The following is a 24597-nucleotide window of genomic DNA, read 5'->3' on the forward strand; positions in this document are numbered from 1 at the left end:
TGGGGAAGGGAGAGAGGAGGGAGATATTTCAGAGCCATCCGCTCTTGGGGGAGGTTGACTCAACGCCTTGTTTTCTGGGGGAGAATAGGGAGAAGAGGAAGGGGGAGGGGAGGGGGTGGGGAGGAGGAGGAAGAGGAGCAGGAAGAGGTAGCAGTGACACCACCAGGGCTATTGAGAGCATCTTTCCCCTGGATGGAATCACATTGTATCCGGTCCACTATGGCGCTGGGGTTGTCCTCCAAGAAAACCTCTTCCCGGAACATCTCAGTAGAAAGGAAAAATCTGATTACAGTCTGCAGGTAAGAGACTCTTTCACTGTCGGGGTGGGGATGGGTGGTGGTGGAAGCAGACTGAATAAAAGGGTATTCATGCAGGCATGTTCCCTAAGATAAAGGTGGCAGGAAAGCCAGATCAATGGGCAAGGTGGAAATGAAAGGTGCCTTTTCTCAATATTTTAATTTTATGATGAATAATATTTTTTTTAGAAAAAGTCTGGAAAAGGCTAAAGATTTCACAACGTTTTGCATACATTTCACACAGGGGGTAGAGCTAAAAAGGCAAAAATACTATATCAAATGATGGGGGAAAAAAACAATCAGGGAGATTGGAATTCAAGAGATCCAAGGGGGTAGACTAAGTTGGGCAGACAAGCAAATTGAAAGTTTTAAAAATGGGGGGGGGGGAGGGCAAATAACAATGGTGGTGTAGAGTCCCAAAGCACTGGACTTTAACAGAAGATGGGTCACACTATTCACCACTCCACTCAGCATAGTCAATGGACATACTAATTGGGAATTTTGTGAGGTTCAGTCCAGCACATCTTCCATTATATTTGCAGAATCAACTTTTCAGCATATCAATTTATGGATTAGAAACTCAAAGTAATTGTGGTTTCCAGAAATGTATTCTTAATTAAATCAGTAGACTCTAATAACCTAGCAGGTTTTCTCACATGGCCATAGACTTAAGGAATACACCATAAATTATACAGACCTTACCCTAATGCTAGCTATTTTCAGCCTTGAAACCCTTATTTTCATTCGCAAACCAATTAGTTAGCTGAGACAGTTTCAGACTGGCAGCTGGAATTGCAGCTCCAGTGCAAGATGGAAAATTCTGGGAGGCAAGAGAAAGGCTATCTATAATTCTAGTTGTTACAGTGAATTGCTGCCCTTTAGAATTGAAAACATCATAACTTGAATCCCACGAAGAAGCAAGAAATAGGAAACAGAAAGTCACAGGGAGCCCTTTCAATATTAGAATCCCTTTTATTCCTTCCCATTCTTTTTCTCAAAGAAAGGAAGGCGCTCTCTTGGAAACAATGTTGATAGAAGAATGCTATAGCCATCCATTTAGGGAGATATGAGATCTGGGAAGTGACATCACTGTTGAGCAGTTGAAGGGACAGCGGGAGAAAAGGAGAACTAGTAGGCAGCTGCTATGGCAACCATCTCCATTTTCCAACAAAGGCATTGAGCAAAAAGTAGAAGGATTACCTTTAGTTTCTAGTTTCTTCAACCTATATCAAAATAGCATTGCTAAAGCAGGGAGAAGTTAGTGCAGCTTTTGTTGGAAGGTTAATGTTTTTATTCAAATGGGATAAAATAATAATAGAAAAAACAGTTTGGGAAATAAAAGCAGAGGAGACAATGGGTTTCTTCTATTAAGAAAAATTCATATATCTGACACCAGAGACCGGGTGACCTCTGCTTGTCTATCAAAGTCAACTGCCCAGAAAAACGAATACATGTGGGCAATCCTAGCTTAGAGCCAACCAAAGCTTCATGTCTCTTCCTTCCTGGGACTGGCCAGAATTGGATGGCCTGCCTCCAAGCACCCTGTACCTTTTATTCAACAAGATGATCATGAGATTCTGTGCTTTTTGTTTTTCCCAGTGAAGTGAAGAAAGATGTACTCTTCACCTTAATAGGCTTATTTTTAGGATTGAATGGTTTTTTAAAAAATCACGATTAGTCCTTTATTTTTGGAAAGTTGGGTGCAATGTTGATCATTCTAACTTTCCAAAAAGAGCAGAGATGGAGAAGATAGAGAATGGGGAGCTAAAATGATGAGAGCAGCTTTTTCCAGTCTGTTGTCTTTCCAATATTTCCAGCCAGCACAATTGTTGACTAAAATATAAATCATAACCCATCTTTCTTAGACAAGCAAATATCAATAATCTGGGCTTTTAAACTTAGGAGGAGGAAATAAACTCCAGGTGAGAGATGTAAATCAATATTATTCACACTGTTTTTAAATACAAGTATTCATGGTTTCCACTGAAGAAGAAAATATCTACAGCAAGCATTTTTGTAGACAACCTTTTGCTGCTATTCTTTTTTTCTTAATTTATATAGTGCTTACGTAAATTAGAATAAAGAATAAAGACTAGATAATCTTGACTGAAAAAATACAAACATTATTAGCAAATATTTAAATTGACTATAACCCCATTGAATTCAAATAAGATTATCTTCCTGCTATTTACAGATAAGGCTAGTCTTATGTATAACACTCTTTCTATAAATACACATGACAAGCATAATTGATAACAAAAATACCACAGAAAGAATATTGACATACAAAATGTACTTTGCAGGGGGAGCAGGCTTTGTAGAGAATCTTGAACATGTGCTAATTATTTTTTTCTTACCTTTGGAAAACAATTATGTGAAAAGGCAATTGCTTTATTTTTCACTGGGCTACCTTTTGGATGCTGAATTAAGGAATGAGAAGTTGTGATACTCATTAACACTATTCATTCTTCTCTTCATTTTACTTTTAAAAAAATAGGTGTATATGTTAAGGAACTTGATAAATACTCAAGTGATAACATTAGGCAACATTCTGAATGGTACTGACCAAATTCAGCCTAACCACTGAAGATAAATTACAGCATTATGCTTCACCTACTTTGATATGGCAATAGTATATGTTTTGGATGCCAAGGAGTGGATGGATGTCACTATCAGAATTTCTCTAAGAGCATCTAACTAGTTGCTATTTGGTCAGATCATTCTGGTGTTATTATTTTCAATCTTCAAGTAGTTCACAGAATGTAGAGGTTTAGAGATGGATAAAAACACTCATTGCTTTCTGGGTTGTGCAAATGATTTCACATCAGCCTGGAAAGATGCAGCTTTTTAAATACGAAAATAGTTGCCTCACACATGCTTCCATATAATGTGAAGCAGCTCATTTCAAAGGTTTAAACAGCTCTGATGCTTATTTTGAATAACTTAAATCATATTTTCAATTAGCTTCAATTTCATGTTTTTATGGAACTTCCAGGAACATTTTTCAGGCATTGCAGCCACAGCATAGGTAGATCATGAAAAGGCAATACCAAAAAAAAAAAAGAAAGATTAAATTGCAGAGGCTATGTAAACCAGGCAGAAAAGCAAATAACAAGAGACATTCTGAATGGGTTTAATGCTAAATGCATCACAGGAAGCTAACTGTCAATAGATCAAGTAAACTGTTATATTGCTTTTAATTTTTTAAAAAATAAAGATTGAATCAGGAATCTTTACTGATTGATTGATTATCTTTAAATGCCAACTCTAGTGGATTTTTCAGGCATACTATTGTACGCACCTGCTCCTTTCAAGCTGACCTGAACTAAAATGCTTATATTAGATTTTTAGCCAATTAGGAGATCAGGTTAGCAGCCAAACTGAATCCAAGGAATAACTGAAGCTGTGAAAATCAAGAAGATGTTTCCAAAATTTTTGTGATTATCAATTGATATTAACCTTTATTAGATAGAACTGGCAAATTTCAAGTGTATATTTAATGGCAAAATACATTATAGCATGATGAGTTCATTGTTGCTTTCACAGAGATCTATTTTTTTCTGATATTCACATTATTCGTGTCACCATGGGTGAATAGGCAGCAATATAAATTCAATAAATAAATAAATAAATAAATAAACAAATAAATAATTTTGTGTGAACTTACAACCTAAGCTTGATTTTTCTAATTCATACTTGAATACCTGGTTAGGTAACTGCAAGACTTGTTTACAGACTGTAATGTTTAATTAATTACACAATGCATTTAGTGTTGTATAAGCAGATGCAGCTTGAGAAACAAACAGAAGCAAAATACATCAAAATACAAACTAATTAAGTTATAACAGTAGAAGTTGTAAAATGCAGAACAGTGAAACAATTGAGTAAAAGCTATGTTTCTCAGACCCCTGAAAGCTGAGAAAATGTTTATGTGAGCTATTTGTACACATACTTCACTTTGCATTTAAAAGAATTAGCTTTTAACATATAGAGAAATAGAAATAATCTCCCCTAACAGAATTCTAATTACTATCATTCAATGATATTAGATATTTCTAATTAGTTGAAAGCCAGCCTAGAATGGTGATTCATGCAGAGATACTATTGGCAGCCTCATCTGAGAATGAGTAATTTTTTTTAAGAGGGACCAATCCAATCACAGATACTACACTCTTACCCAGCATCCAGCAAAACACAGACGTAATTATGACCAGAGAAGTAGATCATATAGAAATGCAAGTGCTACTCTCAGAAGTTATTAACAATTTAATTTGTATATGATATCAATTACCCAATATTAGTTTGCAAGAGAGTGCTTAAGGAATATTATTATACTTATTTTTGTGTAAATCTGGTTAGAGATATGGCTATAAATCTCATGAGATTTATGCCAGAAAGTTTTAAGTATTCCTTAATGCACTATTGCTTAAAATCATTACTGGGTATAACAAATAATCTGTTCAATAATTTCCCCAAAGCTGCTTAAAATAAAAATCTCCCACGTTTGTTCACTTGCTTGCTTAATAGCCACATTATTGAAACATAATACATTTGCAAGAAACTCAGCAATTAAAAATGTATACCCAGAATACATTTAAATGATCACCATTATGTTGATTCCAAATAAGGACATGTAAAAGTTGGATTAATCCAAATTGCTTTCATTTTACAGGAGGAGAAACAAAGAAGTACATAAATATAAGAAAGCTTAGATTGGTCATCTGTTAAGGATAAATTATTCTAATTTGGGAAGGGATGAGCTTCTGGTTCCTGAAGCCTGACCCGTTAATCTCTCTCCTCCTACCCCATGTGCTTATTTAGGCCAAGTTATCTTTCACTAATCTGAAGACTTCTACCCCCAGGATCCTCACTAAAAGTCTCCAGCTCTCCATTTACTAAATAGCAGGATTTTTTATGACCGGTGATTAAGGTAGATGTTTTTTCATTGTAAAACCTACATTTCATCACAGAATTCTTACTGTGGAATACATGAGTGATGTTCATTTATAGTACCTGACCATCAGATATTGTTCTCTCTGATGGACTCTAGGATTGTCCAGGCAGTGACAAGGCACCAATGGGCTTTAAAATAATTCTCTGTTAACTCTGAAACTTGCAGTAAAAAATAATTAATGTCAAATGTTGGAAGGCAGATCATTGAAGCACTCAGTAGCAGTGTTATAAGATATGGATGAAGTTCCATATATGAAGAAAAGGTGGTTGTTATTAACTTTCTCAGTTCTGAATTAAGAAAGAGTCAGGTTTGGCAGGGAAGGCAAAAATGTTTCTAAGAGCTGTACTTGCTGAGCAAGAGGCATGGGAACCGTAGACTATAAGGAGTGTTAGCATGCAGACTCGGGAGCTGCCTCACTAAGGCTGAGCCCAGCCTTTTTCCTGCTGCTACTTTATGAGCAAAGGCTCAGTCAGTTGTGGAAAAGGAAGAATTTTGTCTTATGCTCATATTTTGCAAAGAATTAGAAAAGTTGTATCTGATGGCTTCTTTTTCCTTTTAATTCTGTTTATGTTTCCTTTTTTCATTCAATTGTAGATTCTCTGTGAAGACTTTATTGGAAAAATATACGATAGAACCCATTGATGACTCATCAGAAGAGTTTGTCAACTTTGCTGCAATTTTAGAGCATATACTCAGCCATCGTTTCAAAGGGGATCATGGTAGGTCAAATAAATGTATCTTGTGGATGACGAGGATCATTATGCTGGTGCTAATCTGCATCACTGCAAATTTTATATATGGAGCTAAGCAAAAAACTGCCAAGTTCATGCATGACTGCTTAGCCTATGCATGACTGATGCCTGCAAATTGTTTTGGTAAAACAGAGGAATCCCCTTTTATATTCCTTCTGTATCCAGCATAAGATTGAATATTTTTTAAAGAAAACCTCATATAGAATAGAATCATAGAATGGAATTTTTAATATAAGTCCCACTGATGTTAATATAACTAAACTGAAATGTCAAAGACTGATCTTAAATATGTTTCAAAAACAATGGTTTGATAAAATGGTGGTTGATCTGCATATCTCTCATCATTATTCAGCATACAGTATAAATTCGGGATATGTCTCAGTGCAATATAGTAGTTTACCCTTCTGATTGGTAAGCAGCTAACTCTGTTTGCTTCAGGGTCACTCTTATCAATCCAATCTGTAATACGGGTCAGAATTATTGCTTTCTTAAAGACTAAAGAAATTATGTTAAGAGATGGTGATTGTCAAGAAATAAACATTGAATTGGATGGATGGATGGCGGGGTCTAAAAATAAAAATAAAATCCTTCTGAATCAACTCAAAGGTTAATTCCATTCATAGTTCTGTGTCATATATTGATATATATTGATCTCTGTTGGGAGCAGCCAGGAAATTATGTTATCTTAGGGCCTCAACAAATATTTTGGAGCCTAAGTGAACAGGCTATTTATATTTCTGAATTATTATTAGTTATTTTTATTTGTCTCTTCCCAATATAATCAGTTTGGATAAGATGCTGAAGTAGAAACTAAGAGGCTAAATTCTTGTCCCCTGCAGGCATGAAAGCTGGCTGGATAATTTTATGTACTCTATCCTGAATTGTACAAAATAAAGGCAGGATGTAAATACTTACATGCAACTAAAAACAAATATTTTTATTTATTTTTAATGAACTAAAACTGTTCTATACACTTATTTCTGCAAAGGCAGTTGGTGGTGGGAGCTCTGTATAAAAGGAGAAAAGGGTACGTCTGAATAGGCTTCTCTGAGAGTTATCACCTGCCTTTTCCTTTTTTTCTTCCCTGGGTCTTCCCAAGGTGTGGCAGGCAGTACCATGTATAATAATTGATGTGGGACTAATCATGTTTTCTGATACAATTTCAAAATCCACCTTCTAAACAATACCTGATATATAATTAGAATTAAGCACATCTGATTTTGACATTCATACAGAATTCCACTCCCATTCATCCCAAATTGTTATGATACTATATATGTGCTGTGTTTTTTTTTTAAGCAAGCAATGGAATTGTTTTGTGGTTCCTGTTGTAGTTGATTGCTATATTTCAATACACCCTGACATCTAATATTAGAGACAGACCTGTTTCTGGTGAACTTTCATAAAGGACATTGATCAAAGTACTTTATATTGGTCATTGACTAGACTAGATATAAAAAGTTTTAATACACTAGGGATGAAGAAGCAATGTATATACATAAATATGTTAATATGCATCTATGATAGATTTAAGATTAGACTCCTTAGCAAGTAGCAGCTAATAGACAGCCATTCATTATTGATCAGTATTGTCTGCACTACACTACAAGTCTTTCCCCTCCTTCCCTCCCTGCTTCCTCCTAGGTCCTGCCAGTTGGTTTAGCTCTGATGGACAACGTGGCTTCTGGGATTACATCCGCCTGGCATGCAACAAAGTCCCAAATAACTGCGTCAGTAGTATTGAAAACATGGAAAACATAAGCTCCTCCAGGGCTAAGGTCAGAAGATCTCAGGGACTGAGGGAAGCCCTGTTGGGCCGACACTGCCATTACATATAGCTAAGTGGCCACTTCAGATGATAGATGCTGGGGTCTGTGAATGACAGCCAGGTATATGAAGACAGAGCTGTTTGTGCTACACAGCCTACCCTACCTCCTAACATATTGCCTTTTGATACTATGGAGGTTGCTATTCAATTGCCAGTTTATTTCTATATGTGGGATGGTGTTAGAAAGCATCTTGACTTTTACCTCACTTGACAAAATTCTTTGGGCCTGCCCATAACCCAGCTTACCTTCCCTGCAGCTGTGCATCTGACTATATATGCAGACAGCAGAAGCAGAAAGAAAAGTAATACGACTTCTAAAAATGGTTTTTAAAACTCAAGCATTTATCTATGCTACATTGCTCCAGGATGTAGCAAAATTTGGTAGTTGATATTGTTGGTATACATTGTGTTTCACAAAACTGAAAGAACTACATGGTTAATGGAAATATTCAAACATGAAAAGTACTCTAATTTCTTTCTAAAGTTGGACACATTATCTTCTCTTATGTTAATCCAATTTGATGTTAGTCCTACTTTTCTAAATCATTTGACAATGTTCAGTTTGTGGTAGTTTTTTGTCTAAGGAATAGCTATAATTAAACATTTAGAAAGTTGTCCACATTATTTCATATACCTGAATTTGATGTGAATCTGCATTATACGATAAAGATAGCTGGAAAGAATCTTTTAAACAGGTAAAAATCAGGTCAAAGGGGTTTTGTCTTTAATTTGGACCTGTACTGCTTCCCAATGGATGAATTATGGGAAGCTTTTATCTCTTATTTAATTTTCCATCACACTTATTTGATCCTCATTATTACTAAATACAAACTTCAATGGTTGAATTTCTCGCTCTTGATTACTAATTAAGTTTAAGATTCAGAGTTAAGTAGCCCACTTTTCAAATCAAAGATAAAATTTATTTTTTATTAATTTTAATAACTCATTGTTTTATTTGAATTGTCTGTTAAGTCTACAGTGACTTATCAACTATCTTTGAGGTGAGTTTCCTGAATTTCTATCTGTTTCTGTTGGCTACTTGTGGCCAACAGAAACAGTGTGTGTGAATTATCTCCCCTTGATGAAAATCATGGCTTCAGATTCCGCATGAGTCATTGATTTGGACACACATTGCATCTGGAAACAGAGATTTGGTGAGCAGCATCTTTTCTGAGAATGATGTCTACACTGTGGGATTAACTAGTTGTTTTGATATGGAGAACTGATAAAGAATCTGCTTCCAGCAAAGGCAGAAATAGTAAGGCAATCATTAATACCTTGTATGGGTTCTTTATCATTTATATTTATTTATGCCAGAGCTACAATGTCCTGTCGTAAGAAAATGGACGTAAAAGATTAAGGCTTAAATGTTTTGTCATAATTGAGATTTCTACCTAGGACATCCTCCAGGATGGCACATTGACACTCATAAACGTATGCTGGGAGGTAGGAAAAGTCAATATGATTATTGTCATCCCATGCCAGGATCAAAACACTACAGTCGCAGGGCCTTAATTGTGCTACATCCAGCTTGTGGATGTTTTGACTGTTGTTGACATACACATAAATACCACTCCCACCCCCATCCCCATGACAGCCTTGGGCACTTTCATTATTTTTTTTAAATGGGGTGAATTGAGTCTCTATGTTTCTTTCCTTAGGCCACACCGAGGAGCAAACATGTTGGCTCTACTGCAACTCAACAACAGAAAGATAAAAGGGCCTATTTGTATGTTGCAGAGCCTCCTGGTCCCACACATCAGGCATAGCATGTGGGAAGAGAACAAAAGGCCCACCCAAAAATCACCAGATCAAGAAAGAGGAACCCATTTGTTCTCTTTTCCTATATTCCCTGCTAAAACAGTAGGTGGCTGAGAATGGAGAGATCTGCTTTTCCACCCTCTCAATCCTCTTTGTTCTCAGTCTTATTTCTGAATGGGCATGTAGTGAGGTCCTGGACTGGATTTCCTTCTTCGCCTTTCCAAAACTTTTAACTCAAAGGGAGTTAATTCTGTGAAACCCAATTCCGGAGGGAAGAGAGGTCAGCTGACTTCATTGTGAAGTCAGCCTGCATAATTATACTCTGAGGAAATGATGGAGAGCGGCCATGGCTTTCTAAAATTTATTTCCGTCATTTGGGGGCCATTTGAGAAAAAGCTGAGTTGGAGGAGGAGGAGGAGGGGAGAGAGAGAGAGAGAGAAAGAGAGAGAGAGAGAGAGAGAGAAGAGGAGACCCTATCGTCTTAAATATAACTTGTCAGAAAGTCAGTTTTATAAAAGCGGGAAAGTTACAATTATTTATGACAAATGGGACCAAACTTTCCGTTGCTAAGCAATATAATTGTTAAGTGAATTGCATCCAATTTTTTGACCGCTTTTGCTGTGGCTATTAAGGGAATCTGGCTTTGGCCATTGATTTTGCTTGTCAGAACGCCCATTCGGAATGTCATAAATGGCAATGACTTCATGACACTGATACCAGTGTGTATGTGTGTGAGTGTTGTGTGTGTGTGTAAGTTGCCAAGTGCCCAAATTTTGATCATGTGACTGTGAAGATGCTGACTGTGAGGATGCATGAGATCAGTTGTAACTGACATCTTTCAGCACCACTGTAACTTTCAATAGCCATTAAACAAATGGTCATAAGTTGAGGACAATCTGTAAGGCAAAATCTTTGGAGAGGGTGAGACGTACTGACTTTTAAAAGGTACATATTAGGAAACAGCAGTGGATTAAATTAATGTCCCAATGGGAACCTTCACTTGGCTGTCATTCAGCTTTCCTTAGATTTTTCCTGGCTATCTTTACTTTGTGTACAGATTCAGGTTGAACTAGATATAAATCTTTTTCAGCATTGGCCAGAATCTTGTGTTGAGTTAGTTCCTGTACATTTACAAGGAAAATTTTTTGTAGTGCTGCTTGTTCTAGCAAACTTTCTGTTTTAGGGCCGGGCATGGATTCGTGTGGCTCTGATGGAGAAGCGCATGTCTGAGTATATTGCTACAGCACTTCGGGATACTAGAACAACCAGGTAAGAACACCTGTGCTTGCACCAAATAGTAACCCCCTTTTCTTTTGCTCCATTTTCTCTGATCAAGTAGGTCTGGAGACGAATTCACTAGTTACTTTCCCAACCAAAATTACAACTATTTGAAGGAGCTCATATAGGCCCATGAATCCTACCAAATACTGATAGGAAGGAAAAAGCTGTCCCGAGCTCATAAATATAAAAACAGTGTAGACTTAGATGCATGTACTAAGACATTTCAGAATCTCAAAAAGTGGACTCCAGTTTGGAAATCTTGTTCTGGGTATATAATGACTTTACTGTTGTTTTTCAGTATATAGTAGCTATAAATGAACTTGTATTCTGCAAGCGCAAGGCAATTACTTTCAACTCTTTCTGCAAATCTGTGCATTTTAAATTCTAAGCCTAAATGGGAAAGAGGCTCTTATAGTGCAATATTTGGCACTGGCCCAGTTTTTTAATTGCTTGATACTGACCTCATATACAGAAAAAGCTGTGCCTAATGTGCTGCCTCTACAATGCAAAAATGTCATGTTCAAACTGTTGACTAAGTAGGTTTCTTTGGGTCTAAATGTATTATATACACCAGCTTATGAATGGCTTAGAGCACAGATGTCAAACTCAATCGTATCGCGATATTTTTTCCTCTGAGGAGCCGGAGTGAGCATGGCCTGTGTGTGATACATCTGGCTCGTAGGCTGCCAATTTGACACTCCTGGCTTAGAGGTATCTTGATCCTGCCTGGAGGATGGACTTGAGGAGGCCAATGAACCTGTAAACCCCTTTTGGTATCCTTCAAGCTCCTATCCAATCTAAGTTTTGATATTTTGATGTTTTTAGTTTTCTTATTGTAGTTGGCAGGCTGCAGAGGAAAGCATCTGCTTTTGGTTTAATTTTTAAGAATATGTTTGGGAATCCAAATCAGCCCCATATAGTTTTTTCTTGAAATATAAAGTAGTGGGCTGCTGTGGCTAAGGGAGTTGGTTAAAAAGTGCCCAACTGTCCAGAAAAAGAACAAAAGTAAGCAAGAGTTGTCAAACATTTCCTGTAAAAAGAAAGATGGATGCAATGGCAGGCATTATTTCAATAAAGTAATATTTTATAAATAGTTTTGATATGGGATGGCCTTATATTATCTATGTGCATTGTATATATTCCATTCTACTCTAAGGGTGAAGTGTGTAAATGTACTTTTTTTTTCATGTTTGTAATACAGATAGTCTTTGACTCACGACAGTTCATTTAATGACCTTTCAAAGTTACCATGACACTGAAAAAAGTGACTTGCTGTCAGGATTCCGATAGGTGCCCTAATTAAACCATGAGTCTCAAGCCAAGCTTAAAAAAAAAAAATCCAGTTATTTATTAGGAGCTTCATGCCGGCATGGAGCAGGTGGAGCCAACTCTCACTGCAGTTAATTTGCACTTTGCCTCTGACCCTGTTTCCCCCTCCCCCAAGTATGTATGATCAATCACATTTCCCAATGAAGCAATTTCACGGGTTATAAAAGTCCCTCCCTCTGGCCACTGTGAGCTCCCATAGAGATGGCATTGGAGATTTGGGTGGAATGTGACTTGCTTTGACTGAGATATTAGCTCCTTAAGACAGCAGCAAAATTCGCTCTCCCATCCCCCTTTCCTATGGCAACTCGAGAGCAGTTCAGGGATGCTTTGTGAGTTAACATTTGGCTCCCCTCACTTCCTGAAGGTGACCTGTACAAAGCAAAAACAATTTGAGTACAGATATAGATTTTAGGGTTGTCATTCCCCTCCAGGCTTACTTGGATTGTCTGCATGGAATTTAGCTATGAGGTGGTCAGCTTGAATGTTTCTACTCTTTACCCAAGATGCCTCTGCTAAGGGATAACCCCTCCACTTGATTAAATACTGGAGCTGTATCCTGTGCCATCTCAAGTTGAGGATTCATTGCACCTCATAATGGGTTTGTCCCCCTATGACCACTCGGTCCAGGGGCTCATGGGGTAGCAGTCTCGATTGACCCAACTATGGGTTTTAAGAGGCTGCTCTGGAATACCAGGTGTATGTTCCCCAGCAATTGGGGAAATTTTAATTGCATCGTCACCAGTTGATGATCTTCACTATGGAGAACAGCCCCATGAACTTGGGTCCCAGCTTCTTACTGGGGAATTTTAACAAGTATTTTGTAGAAAGGATTTCTCAGTCAAAACAAGGCACATTCCAGCCAAATATCCTAGGCTGTCTCTGTGGGAACCCACAGTGGCCTGGAGGGAATTTCACAATCTGTTAAATTGAATCATTGGGAAATGTGACTGATGACACATATTGGGGGGAGGAGGAAACTGGGTCAGAGGCAAAGTACAAATTAACTAAAGTCAGAGTTGGCTCACTGTCAGGGTTCCGACAGATGCCCTAATTAAGCCATGAGTCTCAAGCCAAGCTTAAAAAGAAATCCAGTTATTTATTAGGAGTTTTATGCTGGCACGGACTCGCACTCTGCCTCTGACTCTGTTTCCCCTCCACCCAATATGTGTCATCAGTCATATTCCCCAACAAAGCAATTTCGCGGATTGTAAAAGTTCTGACCACTGTAGGTTTCCATGGAGACAGGCTTGGAGATTTGAGTGGAATGTGCCTTGTTTTAACTGAGATATCAGCTTCTCAAGGCAGCAGTGAAGTTTGCTCTCCCATCCCCTTTGCCCATGGCAACTTGAGAGCAGTCCAGGGATGCTTTGCAAGTTGACACTTATGTCCATTTTTCAAACTTTTCAAACCATTGCAGCATCCCCATGGTCACATGATCAAAATTCAGATGTTGGTTCATATTTATGAATCATATTTATTCATATTTATGAATTAATATTTATGAATAAATATGATTCATATTTATGATGGTTGCAGTGTCCTGGGGTCATGTGATCCCATTTTGCAAACTTTCGGCAAGCAAAGTCAATGGGGATGCCATATTCACTTAACAACCACGTTACTAATTTAACAACTGCACTCACTTAACCTCTGAGGCAAGAAGTCATAAAATGAGTCAAAATTCACTTAATGTGTCACACTTTGCAGAGAAATTTTGGGCTCAGTTGTGGTCATAAATCAAAGACTACATGTAACGGAACAGTGGGAGATGTCATATCTCCCACTGTTCTAATACAAGTAGTCTTCAACTTATGACTATTAAATAAGGGCAAAGATATGGGAGTTGTTCTCATAACTCCCATATTTTTTTCCACATTTGCCCCTATTTAATCAACAATGTCTTTCTTCACCTTTCCCTCTATAGGAGATTTTATGATGATGGAGCAATAATGCTGCGAGAAGAATCAACTGTCCTTACAGGAATGCTGATTGGGCTTAGTGCTATAGACTTCAGGTACATTGATGCCCTATTTTTAAAAAATTTGTCTGGATAAGCACTGTTATTTTGGGTAAGTATTGTATCTTCCATGATATACCTATTCAATGAACTATGTTTGATTGCCTTTGCGTGTTAAATCAAATAAAAAATATTGTGATAGTGCCCAGCTGATATTAGAACTGTGATACTTGCCCTAAACTATCTATGGTAGGTGCTCCAAAGAGAGGGATTTTTAAATAACTAAATCCAATCTTGATTTGTTTTACAGTTTCTGCCTCAAAGGGGAAATTATGGATGGCAAGACACCAGTGGTTATCGACTATACTCCATATCTGAAGTTCACACAGAGGTAATGGGTTTTCCTAATGTTGCCTTGTGTCATAGAATTGGGCTATAGACCTGGATTGCAGAAGGTTCTCCAAGGCTAGTAGTGTAAGCTCCGAACAGAGTTCAAGATATGCCTCCCAGAAAAAAAAAAAGTAAGAACACATTCTAAACTGGCTCCACATGTAACACAGTTTGAGTCGTCATCATCATCATCATCATCGGAAATCCTGAGATGGCAAAATTAATTGTATCTCTTCTGATCATAAATTTGCATAAGATGACAGGGAACAAATTATGAATGCCCCTGCATATTAACAAAACAACAAAAACAAAACCCTTCCCATGAAATAGAAGAATAGGTAGATGCATTAACATTCTTTTTCTAGGTTATTTTTTTTTAATGGAAGTTTTCAGAATGGTATTCTTGGGACTTGAAACATTAGATATATCTACCGGTATTAGGACAGGTATGCAATATATTCTTTGAAAGGACCCGTAGAAACTCCTGAAGCCATTCTTATTAGGATCACTAAAATATAGTGCTGCTGTCTGTAAACTTGAGATGGAAATTTATTTATTTATTTATTTGTCAATCGCTTACAAAATAATAGGTATAAGGATAAACATAGTTGTGAATACAAGAAGTAAATACATATAAGAAAAAAAAAAACCAATAGGACAGGGATGGTAGGCACATTGGTGCGCTTATGCATACCCCCTACAGACCTCTTAGGAAAGGGATGAGGTCAATAGTAGACAGTTTAAGATTAAAGTTGTTGGGGTTTGTGGAAGAAACCACAGTCAGATAGAGTATTCCAGGCATTGACCACTCTGTTGCTGAAGTCGTATTTCCTGCAATCAAGTTTGGTGCGGTTAACCTTGAGTTTGTATCTATAGTTTGCTCTTGTATTGTTATGGTTGAAGCTGAAGTATTTGTAGGACATTGCAATGTATGATTTTATATACTAATACTTAGATCAGACCGAAAATGGCGTAGTTCTAGGTTTTCTAGGTCTAGAATTTCAAGTCTAGTGGCATAAGGTATTCTGTAACGAGTAGAGGGGTGAAGAACTCTTCTTGTGAAATATTTCTGGAGTTTCTTAACTATGTTAATATCAGATAACATAATGCAGGTTCCAGACTGATGAGCTATATTCAAGTATTGGTCTAGCAAATGTTTTGTATGCTCTATGTTTTGTATGTTTTGTGATATTACTGGAGAAAAAGCTATGTAGGATTAGGTTAACAACTCTTAATGCCTTTTTGGCTATGTAGTTACAGTGGGCTCTAGCACTTAAATCGTTAGAGATGAGTATTCCAAGGTCCTTTACAGAGCTTGGATCATCAACAAGGTCTTGACTATTCAGCTTGTATTTATTTTCTGATTTTTTTTGCCAATATGCAAGACAGAGCATTTATTTGTTTATTTATATGTAAATGGAAGACTCTAGCATGCAATTGTGCATCCCATTTCAGTCGCTTTTTTGCAGTAAACTTCAATCTCTCTAGTTATGATTACCTAAGTGATGAAGAGGACCGGCACAGCCTGGAGAGCAGTACCAGTGAAGAGAGCTCTCCTGACCACCCTTACTTACCATTAGTGACTGCAGAAGACAGCTGGTACATTAAATGGCGCAAGATAGAGCAGAAATTCCGCATCGTCTATGCACAAAAGGTACCTGGAATTCAAGCATGAGCTCGAGGGTCAAATCTACACCCGGCATAAAAGATGTCTCAAAAGGCATTGAAATATTCATGGTTGCACATCTGAGAATACAGCGAGATTTAGAAATAGTGCTTCAGCCTTGGAGAGAGAAAATTGACATAAAGGAGCACCTCCTGTAATCCACAGGACTTCTAAAACCGGCTGTTTTTGAAATTAAAAACAAAACAAAACAAAACCAAAGAAAGATTTTCCAGGAGGGTCTGAGAATTTGATAGGTCTAAATAAAACTTCCATGGGAAAGAGCTAATGGATGCAGAGTAGACATGGGGAGGGATTTCTACATGACTGCACCATATGGAAAATCTTCACTCTTGTGTTACTTGTATTGGGGAAGAAACTTCCCATGAAGAAAAATCAGGTGCTGAGGTTCCTCTAAATTGGTGACTTAAAATGTATTGGATTATGGGAGTGTTTGGTGATATAAAAGTTGTAGCCCAAAATAATTGGAAGTCATCAGATTATGGGATAATTTGCAATAGATTAAAAAAGTTATCTGTTCAGAATCTGTAACCAATTCAGGAATTAATTAAAGTATAATTGAATTATATATTTACTTTACCAGATAATTCTTAATATATGTTTGATTTCCTCCTCCTCCTCCTCCCCTCCCTCCCACCAAGGAATACATCCAAAGAACAACAGGTTAGGGAAGGCTGTTCTAAAGCTTTGATTATAATTAACTCCACAAAATACTTTTTGCCAGTCTTTAAATAATTTCATAACTAATTTTGGATTACATGCTAAAGAAATCCTTCAGAAGCCCTTCTTTATGCTTCCCTTTGTCAAAAACACAACTGAGAAGAACATCTTCTGCATTGTGGTCACCTAAACTTTGAAATGTCCTTTTTAAGGGTTACCTGGTATAGAAAACATACATTTTGGTGCAATATTTTGGTTTAATCTGCTTTCTAAAAACTTGCTTATACTACTAGTTTTGGTGTGCTGCTGGGGAATTTAGTCCTGAAACAACTTTTGAAGGTTATTAAGTCAGTAGTCTAAAAAAGAGGTTAGCAGTTCATGGACAAGAGTCATTTTTAAAGTCTTCTTTATTGGCTGTTTTTGCAGAATTTACTCCAATAATCTATTAATTTTATGGCAATTTTATTATATTACTGAATAGGAATTGATTTTTTCCTTTCCCCCTTAATTTGTTGTGTCCCAGGGCTATCTAGAAGAGCTAGTTCGGTTGAGAGAGTCACAACTCAAGGATCTGGAGGCAGAGAACAAACGTCTGAAGTTAAGGCTGGAAGAAGTGACGGTGCAGAATCAGTTAGAGAAACGGGAGTTGGAAGGGATCATCCTGGAACTGCAGGAGCAGCTGTAAGTAGGATCCAACCCCACATACTCTCTTTGCCAGTAATAAACAGGCCCAAATGGAATCCATTTCCCCTTGTCCTGTGAGGCGGGGATCTAAGATTTGTTAAAACTAGATTCTGAGTCAAGTGGGAGGATGGACACAGTGCTTTTCTCTGGTTCCTTGCTTTGAGCTGATAGGTTGCATTCCCTCCTCCTCAACCAGATTTCCCTCCTCCTGCTCTGCCCTCAGGACGGGCCTCATTCCTTCAGACAACAGCCAGTTTACCCAACTCTCCAAGGAGATGGCTGCACCTTTGGTGAACCAGTGGCCCTCTTTGGGTACTCTGAACAGTAATGAAAGCCATGCAGAACCCAAGATATTCAGGAGGTCAGTGTGTATTCTAAAAGATGTAACTTTTTCTATAAGATCTCTTGCATCTTCAGCACTGAAGTTGCTGAAAATCTGTGGTGCATGTTTCCTCCATTTCAAGACAAGAAATAAGTTCTACACTTTTCAGTGTGTCTAAAATTCATGGAAAATAATTTAATCTTTCCTAATTTCTGTTTTCATCACTGACTTGCTTATCACATCCCTTCACATGCCACAGAACTTGTGTAGCATTTTCCCACTATTGCCTATCTTTGTTCCAAATCTAATTCTCTATTTGCTCAGTCTGGGTCAACTTAAGCAAATAGTTGAATCATAATAAATCCCTTCTAACTTTTCTCTGGTTTCAATTTGTCTTACTAAAATAGCCAATCTGTTTTTAAACAAAGGAAGGACATTCTTTTTTAGAATGAAAGGATCAAACTTTGATGTTTTTGGAAAAATATTAAGGCCACTGCCGAATTTGTATTTATTATCTAGGAAACATTTTATCCATAGAAACAGGTTTCTTTTGGCAATCCTGACACATGAAGAAATAGGCACAAAAGTTCCTACATTGTCTATAGATGCTACAAAAACACCAAGCTTGTTTGCTGTCTTGACTTTAAATTAGTATGAATTATTCCCCATTGACAAAATTTTGTAACCACTCAATATTAGAAGTGGCTGAGCAAAAGAAAAGTGATTTCAAGAATAAAAAGAAGGGAATCAATGGAGAACAATATTCAAGGATTATCCAGAGAAAATGGTGACACCTAGCCAGCCACATCTGAATTGAAAACAAATAAGCAAAACAAATTTGAGCTATATTAATATTTGGATGAAATAATCTATAAATCCCAGGTTATATGCTAAATGGGGAAGAAATAAAACATGCCAGAGGCAAGCAATTACAAACCATAGTTGCATTGTGGCTAAAAAAAGTCATTGAAATTCTGCCTGAAAAGCAGACTATCTGGCTTCAGTAGCTACATAGATTGCCTTGTTTTAAGATGTGCCTCCTGTACACACCAGAATTATACAGCCATGGGATATTTTTCTGGCAGCCTGCTGAAGTCTTTCTACAGCAAATCATGTCAAGGGTGCCTTTGGAATTATGAGACCAAGTTATGAGCCCTTTAAACATGGTTCCTGTGATGGGCATGACCAAGGTCAATTATAAACCACCTATTGAAAAAAAATCAAAATGAAGGTATTTGCAGGATGCCCTCTTGACATTCACCTTTTTTTTCCTGGACATACATACATTCACACACACACACACACACACACACACACACACACACAACACACACACACACACATTTATATGTCTATTTTAAATGAAGTAGGACAGAGAAACTGGCAGTTCTCAATAGTTATCATCAGAATACTACCTTATCAGAATGTACACATTCTGGGATTTAGTTCAGAGATGTCTCCTAATTCTTCCCCACCCCCCTTTTTGCAGGCACAGCTTCATGAGCACAGATCAACTCTCCACAGAAATAAGTTTGAGTTCTGATTCACAACGGATGTGTGAAGGGAAACATGAAGGGGAACCTTGGGGGCCACTAGGTAAGAGTTTGCATGGTCTTGGGAAATAGTTGTGATTGGCGTTGTACATCACTCAGTCCTTGTGTCATTTCATTTGGTTTAAGGTTTTCCGAACCCAACCATATTGTCCCGCTCAACCATCTGTGGTTTAGTATGTTAACTCCAAAAAGGTTTACTCTAAAAAAAAAGAAAAAAAGATGTGCCACAGCTTTCATGCCCTTTGCTTTTCACATTTCCTTTTCCTCTCTACATATGTGAATGCTGGCTCCCACTGAGAACATTTATAGGCTCCCTGATAAGACAATTCTGAAAATAATTAAGTCCCATAATTAATATTTTCAAAGGTAAGTATCTTACACAAGAGATTCTTGGCTAAAATCAAGTTTTCTGAGATTATGAAATCACGCTTCCTAGCCTGCTTTCTGGGCAGTGTGTACAAAATAGTTATTAGTTTTAAGAAATAATTCCAATAATAACAGTGGCTTCTCACAAACCGTAAGTTCTATTTTCCATAAAGCATTGTCTAGTTTTCAGTGACTTCACATTTAGAAATAAAGCAAAAATACCCTTTGTTGTTCCATCTCCCTCTAGGTTTGCCTTGTTCCAGCTGACTTTCCAATATACACTGCTCAAAAAAATAAAGGGAACACAAAAATAAGACATCCTAAATCTGAATGAATGAAATATTCTTATTAAATACTTTGTTCATTACATAGTTGAATGTGCTGACAACAAACTCACACAACAATTATCAATGCAAATCAAATTTAGCAACCCATGGAGGTCTGGTTTTGGAGTTACACTCAAAATTAAAGTGGAAAAAAACACTACAGGCTGATCCAGCTTTGATGTAATGTCCTTAAAACAAGTCAAAATGAGGCTCAGTAGTATGTGTGGCCACCACGTGCCTGTCTGACCTCCCTACGCCTGGGCATGCTCCTGATGAGATGGCAGATGGTCTCCTGAGGGATCTCCTCCCACACCTGGACTAAAGCATCCCCCAACTCCTGGACAGTCTGTGGTGCAACGTGGCATTGGTGGATGGAGAGACACATGATGTCCCAGATGTGCTCAATTGGATTCAGGTCTGGGGAACAGGCGGGCCAGTCCATAGCATCAATGCCTTCGTCTTGCAGGAACTGCTGACACACTCCAGCCACATGAGGTCTAGCATTGTCGTGCATTAGGAGGAACCCAGGGCCAACCGCACCAGCATATGGTCTCACAAGGGGTCTGAGGATCTCATCTCGGTACCTAATGGCAGTCAGGCCACCTCTGGAGAGCACATGGAGGGCTGTGCAGCCCCCTAAAGAAATGCCACCCCACACCATTATTGACCCACTGCCAAACCGGTCATGCTGGAGGATGTTGCAGGCAGCAGAACGTTCTCCATGGCGTCTCCAAACCCTGTCACGTCTGTCATATATGTTCAGTGTGAACCTGCTTTCATCTGTGAAGAGCACAGGGCACCAGTGGCGAATTTGCCAATCTTGGTGTTCTCTGGCAAATGCCAAACGTCCTGCACAGTGTTAGGCTATAAGCACAACCCCCACCTGTGGACGTTGGGCCCTCATACCACCCTCATGGAGTCTGCTTCTGACCGTTTGAGCAGCCACATGCACATTTGTGGCCTGCTGGAGGTCATTTTGCAGGGCTCTGGCAGTGCTCCTCCTGTCCCTCCTTGCACAAAGGCTGAAGTAGCAGTCCTGATGCTGGGTTGTTGCCCTCCTATGCTTCCTCCACATCTCCTGATGTACTGGCCTGTCTCCTGGTAGCGCCTCCATGCTCTGGACACTACGCTGACAGACACAGCAAACCTTCTTGCCACAACTCGCATTGATGTGCCATCCTGGATGAACTGCACTACTGAGTCACTTGTGTGGGTTGTAGACTCCGTCTTATGCTACCACTAGTGTGAAAGCACCACCAGCATTCAAAAGTGACCAGACCATCAGCCCGAAAGCATAGGAACTGAGAAGTGGTCTGCGGTCACCACCTGCAGAACCACTCCTTTATTGGGGATGTCTTGCTAACTGCCTATGCTTTCCACCTGTTGTCTATTCCATTTGCACAGCATGTGAAATTGATTGTCAATCAGTGTTACTACCTAAATGGACAGTTTGACTTCACGGAAGTGTGATTGACTTGGAGTTACATTGTGTTGTTTAAGTGTTCCCTTTATTTTTTTGAGCAGTGTATATTATGTAATTTGGTTCAAATTACCCTGAATATATTAGAATTCAGTAGCCTTTTATATTTTGTCTTAAAATTTGTTTTTTCTCAATCAAAAGGCACACTCGTGGCAATAACACAGAAGACTGGCTTCTCTGCAGGATCATAATTCTGTTTTGTATTCTGTCTTCTCATTTTAGGGATACTATTCAAGTAACATTTTATGCAATGCCAGCTTTCTGTCTCTCTAAAACAAATATGTAATTAATTTTTCAATTACAACTGCTGGTTTTTGGATTAAGCTCTAAGTTTTTAATCTTTCAATTAAGTTAATGAGCTTTTATTGATGAATTATTAATAATTTATTAGAAAATTATTGAAAATGGCACTAATGCCTGCCGTAGACGGCCTCAGACTCTTCAAATCAATAGATTTCTTTTATAAGCCAAAGTAGAAATTCAACACAAAGGAAAGTTTAGTTGTTTTTAATCTAGCTGTATCCCTTGTTGGAGTATGGACCAGTCGTGTTCTCAGAGGTGGTCTACACTCATTGTAAAGCCCTCTCTCTCTTCTTTCTGCAGGAAAGGATCCAACTCCATCAATGTTGGGCCTCTGTGGATCTTTGGCCTCTCTGCCTAGCTGCAAGTCTTTAGCTAGCCTAAAATCCAACGAGTGTCTGGTGAGCGACAGCACAGAGCCTAGCCCTGCTCATAGTCCAAGCTGAGACAGTGGCAGGCTATTCTCATAAACCTTAAAAACGTCTATGAAGGAGATTTTGGGTGGACAAATCTTACTGAGTCAAGCCCCTTTGGCTTGATTTCAGTAGGTGGGGAGGGCAACTGAACCATTTATCCAGCTTGATGCAAAAGGGCAATGTGTCTGCTTCCTCATCAAAATATTCTTAGAAACCCAGATATTTTTCCTTAAATTGGGAGCAGAGAAAAAAACAAACATCCCCTTTATCAGTAAATGGAAGGATTGTCCACAAAAGGCGCTTTTGTAACATGATGCTGTATATATGTAATGTATATTATATATGGTTGAGATTGCCAAAAGGTGACTGCCTCTGCAAAACAACATTTAAGAAAAAATCCTCTGAATGTCTATTGCCAGAGGCAGAAAGATCTGTACAAGCTGAAATCTGCTGCACATCGTTCAATGTGAAGATTTGCACAATGGACAAGGAAATTGCCTGGTCCTGTATCTGTCCCCTTTCATTGAAGTGAATGCTCTGTGGTTGTGTTCCTGAAAACAGCATTTTAACACATAGTTGTGGGAAGGGAGATAATTTGTTACCCTTCTTAAGCCCACTGCCACACTCCAAAGACAACTGCAGGATCTGTTTTGGTTAATCGTATTACAGAAAGGGGATTCAAGGCAGCTTCAGTTTCCGGAATAACTTTGCAGCACAAGAATCATTTCTGTGTCTTCCTTGGTCCTGCCACTCTTGAATGAGTCTACTTCCAACATGTTTCTCCTGCATGTTGCTATCCCACTGAAAATTTCTGCTATAGGAACAGAACATTGCAAGTTGAAGAAGAACCAATATTTATATCTTGACTTTTGATCTGTGCCATAGTTCTGAAGCAACAAGACAAACACAAGAATCTACTCCAGGATAAATAAAGATCATCACTGGCCAGAACTGAGAAACTGACTGGTACCACCTAGTGAGATTGTTAGAACAGATATTAAATCAAATTAAGGAGCTGGCAGACAATGTTTACTGATGCTTATTTTCTGGTAACAAGTTCAGGCTGGTTTTTTTTAAATTCTGCAATCACTAACAATTTCAACAGTAACCAATTGTGTCAAGAACACGTTTTAATGGTTATGTGTAACACAAAAGGGAAGAGCTTCTTCCCATAACCTTGTAATAATGTCAGTATTGTCAAAATTCCAAAACCAAAGCTGAAAACCTTTGGTATGTCTATGTGGGTGGTGAGAGAATTCACACTTCTTCCATTTAGAATACTGAGAGAGAAACTAGCTGTGCTTATGAGCACTGCAAGTTTAGCCTATGTTGCTACTTATGGTATGTGAATGTTTAGAACCCTACTCCACTGAGTCTACCTGACTCTGCTATTTTAGCATCACACATTTTCTCATAAGCTATTATCTGCATATGGCTGAAAGAATGGGGAATTGCTCAAGACCAATTGATAAGCTGAGGGTGGTTGCATGAAACTCAATAGTTTCCCATTGCTGCCAAGGTTATTTAGGGGAATCTTATCCCAGTGCAACATTTCCCAGTATTAGACTATGTAAATCTTCTGAGGCTCACTACATACGACAAGAGCAGCAATACTGTGATCACCTGTGATCACCTATAAGATTTCCTATGGCTGTTAAAAAAATAAATTCAACTCATATTAGGGTCTATCTTTTGGTCTTAGCCAATATATACCACCAGCTCTCCAAACCAAATCTGGATTAAAAGAAATGTTCATGGCTCAGCAATAGTGATCTGCTTATTGGGTGGGGAAAAAAAGTCATTAAAATGTTTAAGAGTAAAGGAAGCCATACAGAAGCTAAAAGGAATGTATTGTATCATATTCCGAATTATCCACCATCAGATTCTCCCATCTGGAAAATATGAACTATATGAGCAAACAGAAAGTTAGATCCATTCAAAATAATTTCTTCCTTGTCAACTCTGTATTTTACACTTAAAAATTTCTTATTTACATTCTCTTTTATCTTCTAATATATTAATAATGCCATATCCATTTCTTTGCATTCCTATCATGCCAATGGCCTCATCTACTGGCTTCATGTGCAGTAACTGTTGTATTTGGGCTGCTCAAAATTTTAACCGCTTGCATGCTGGTGAAAAGGAAGGTCATATTTCAGTTTGCTGAAACAACATTATTAGAAATCTAGTGATTTACTGCTGATATTGCAAAGACATGTGATCTACATACACATAATATACTAAACTTGTTCAAAGAC

The 24597-nt window shown here is 38.1% G+C and overlaps 1 protein-coding gene across 2 annotated transcripts; it reads left to right on the forward strand.

Moving 5' to 3' along the window:
• Positions 1-97: 97 nt before the first annotated feature.
• Positions 98-23407, forward strand: RUNDC3A (RUN domain containing 3A). Of its 2 annotated transcripts, none has more exons than XM_087916601.1 (11): positions 98-299; positions 5845-5969; positions 7647-7780; positions 10775-10860; positions 14126-14215; positions 14469-14549; positions 16037-16202; positions 17416-17573; positions 17773-17937; positions 19388-19494; positions 22227-23407. In XM_087916601.1, exons 1-11 carry the CDS (start codon positions 193-195, stop codon positions 22367-22369), a joined length of 1362 nt encoding a protein of 453 aa, XP_087772727.1. In that variant the 5' UTR covers positions 98-192; the 3' UTR covers positions 22370-23407. The 2 variants fall into 2 exon arrangements, with proteins under 2 accessions (XP_087772727.1, XP_026573341.1); XM_026717556.2 differs by having other exon boundaries at positions 17800-17937.
• The last annotated feature ends 1190 nt before the right edge of the window (positions 23408-24597 follow it).

This window comes from Pseudonaja textilis, chromosome Z (genome assembly GCF_049901715.1).
Source record: "Pseudonaja textilis isolate UNSWEBS1 chromosome Z, rPseTex1.2, whole genome shotgun sequence".
NCBI classification, from domain to species: Eukaryota; Metazoa; Chordata; class Lepidosauria; order Squamata; family Elapidae; genus Pseudonaja; species Pseudonaja textilis.

What these genes read in the sequence shown, in the direction of transcription:
- RUNDC3A (XM_087916601.1), top strand. Translation starts at nt 193, where the DNA reads ATGGAATCACATTGTATCCGGTCCACTATGGCGCTGGGGTTGTCCTCC. An exon ending in TATCTGAAGTTCACACAGAG is followed by an intron (nt 14,550 to 16,036) that starts GTAATGGGTTTT and finishes CAATCTCTCTAG; the next exon opens with TTATGATTACCTAAGTGATG. An exon ending in GAACCCAAGATATTCAGGAG is followed by an intron (nt 17,938 to 19,387) that starts GTCAGTGTGTAT and finishes CCCTTTTTGCAG; the next exon opens with GCACAGCTTCATGAGCACAG.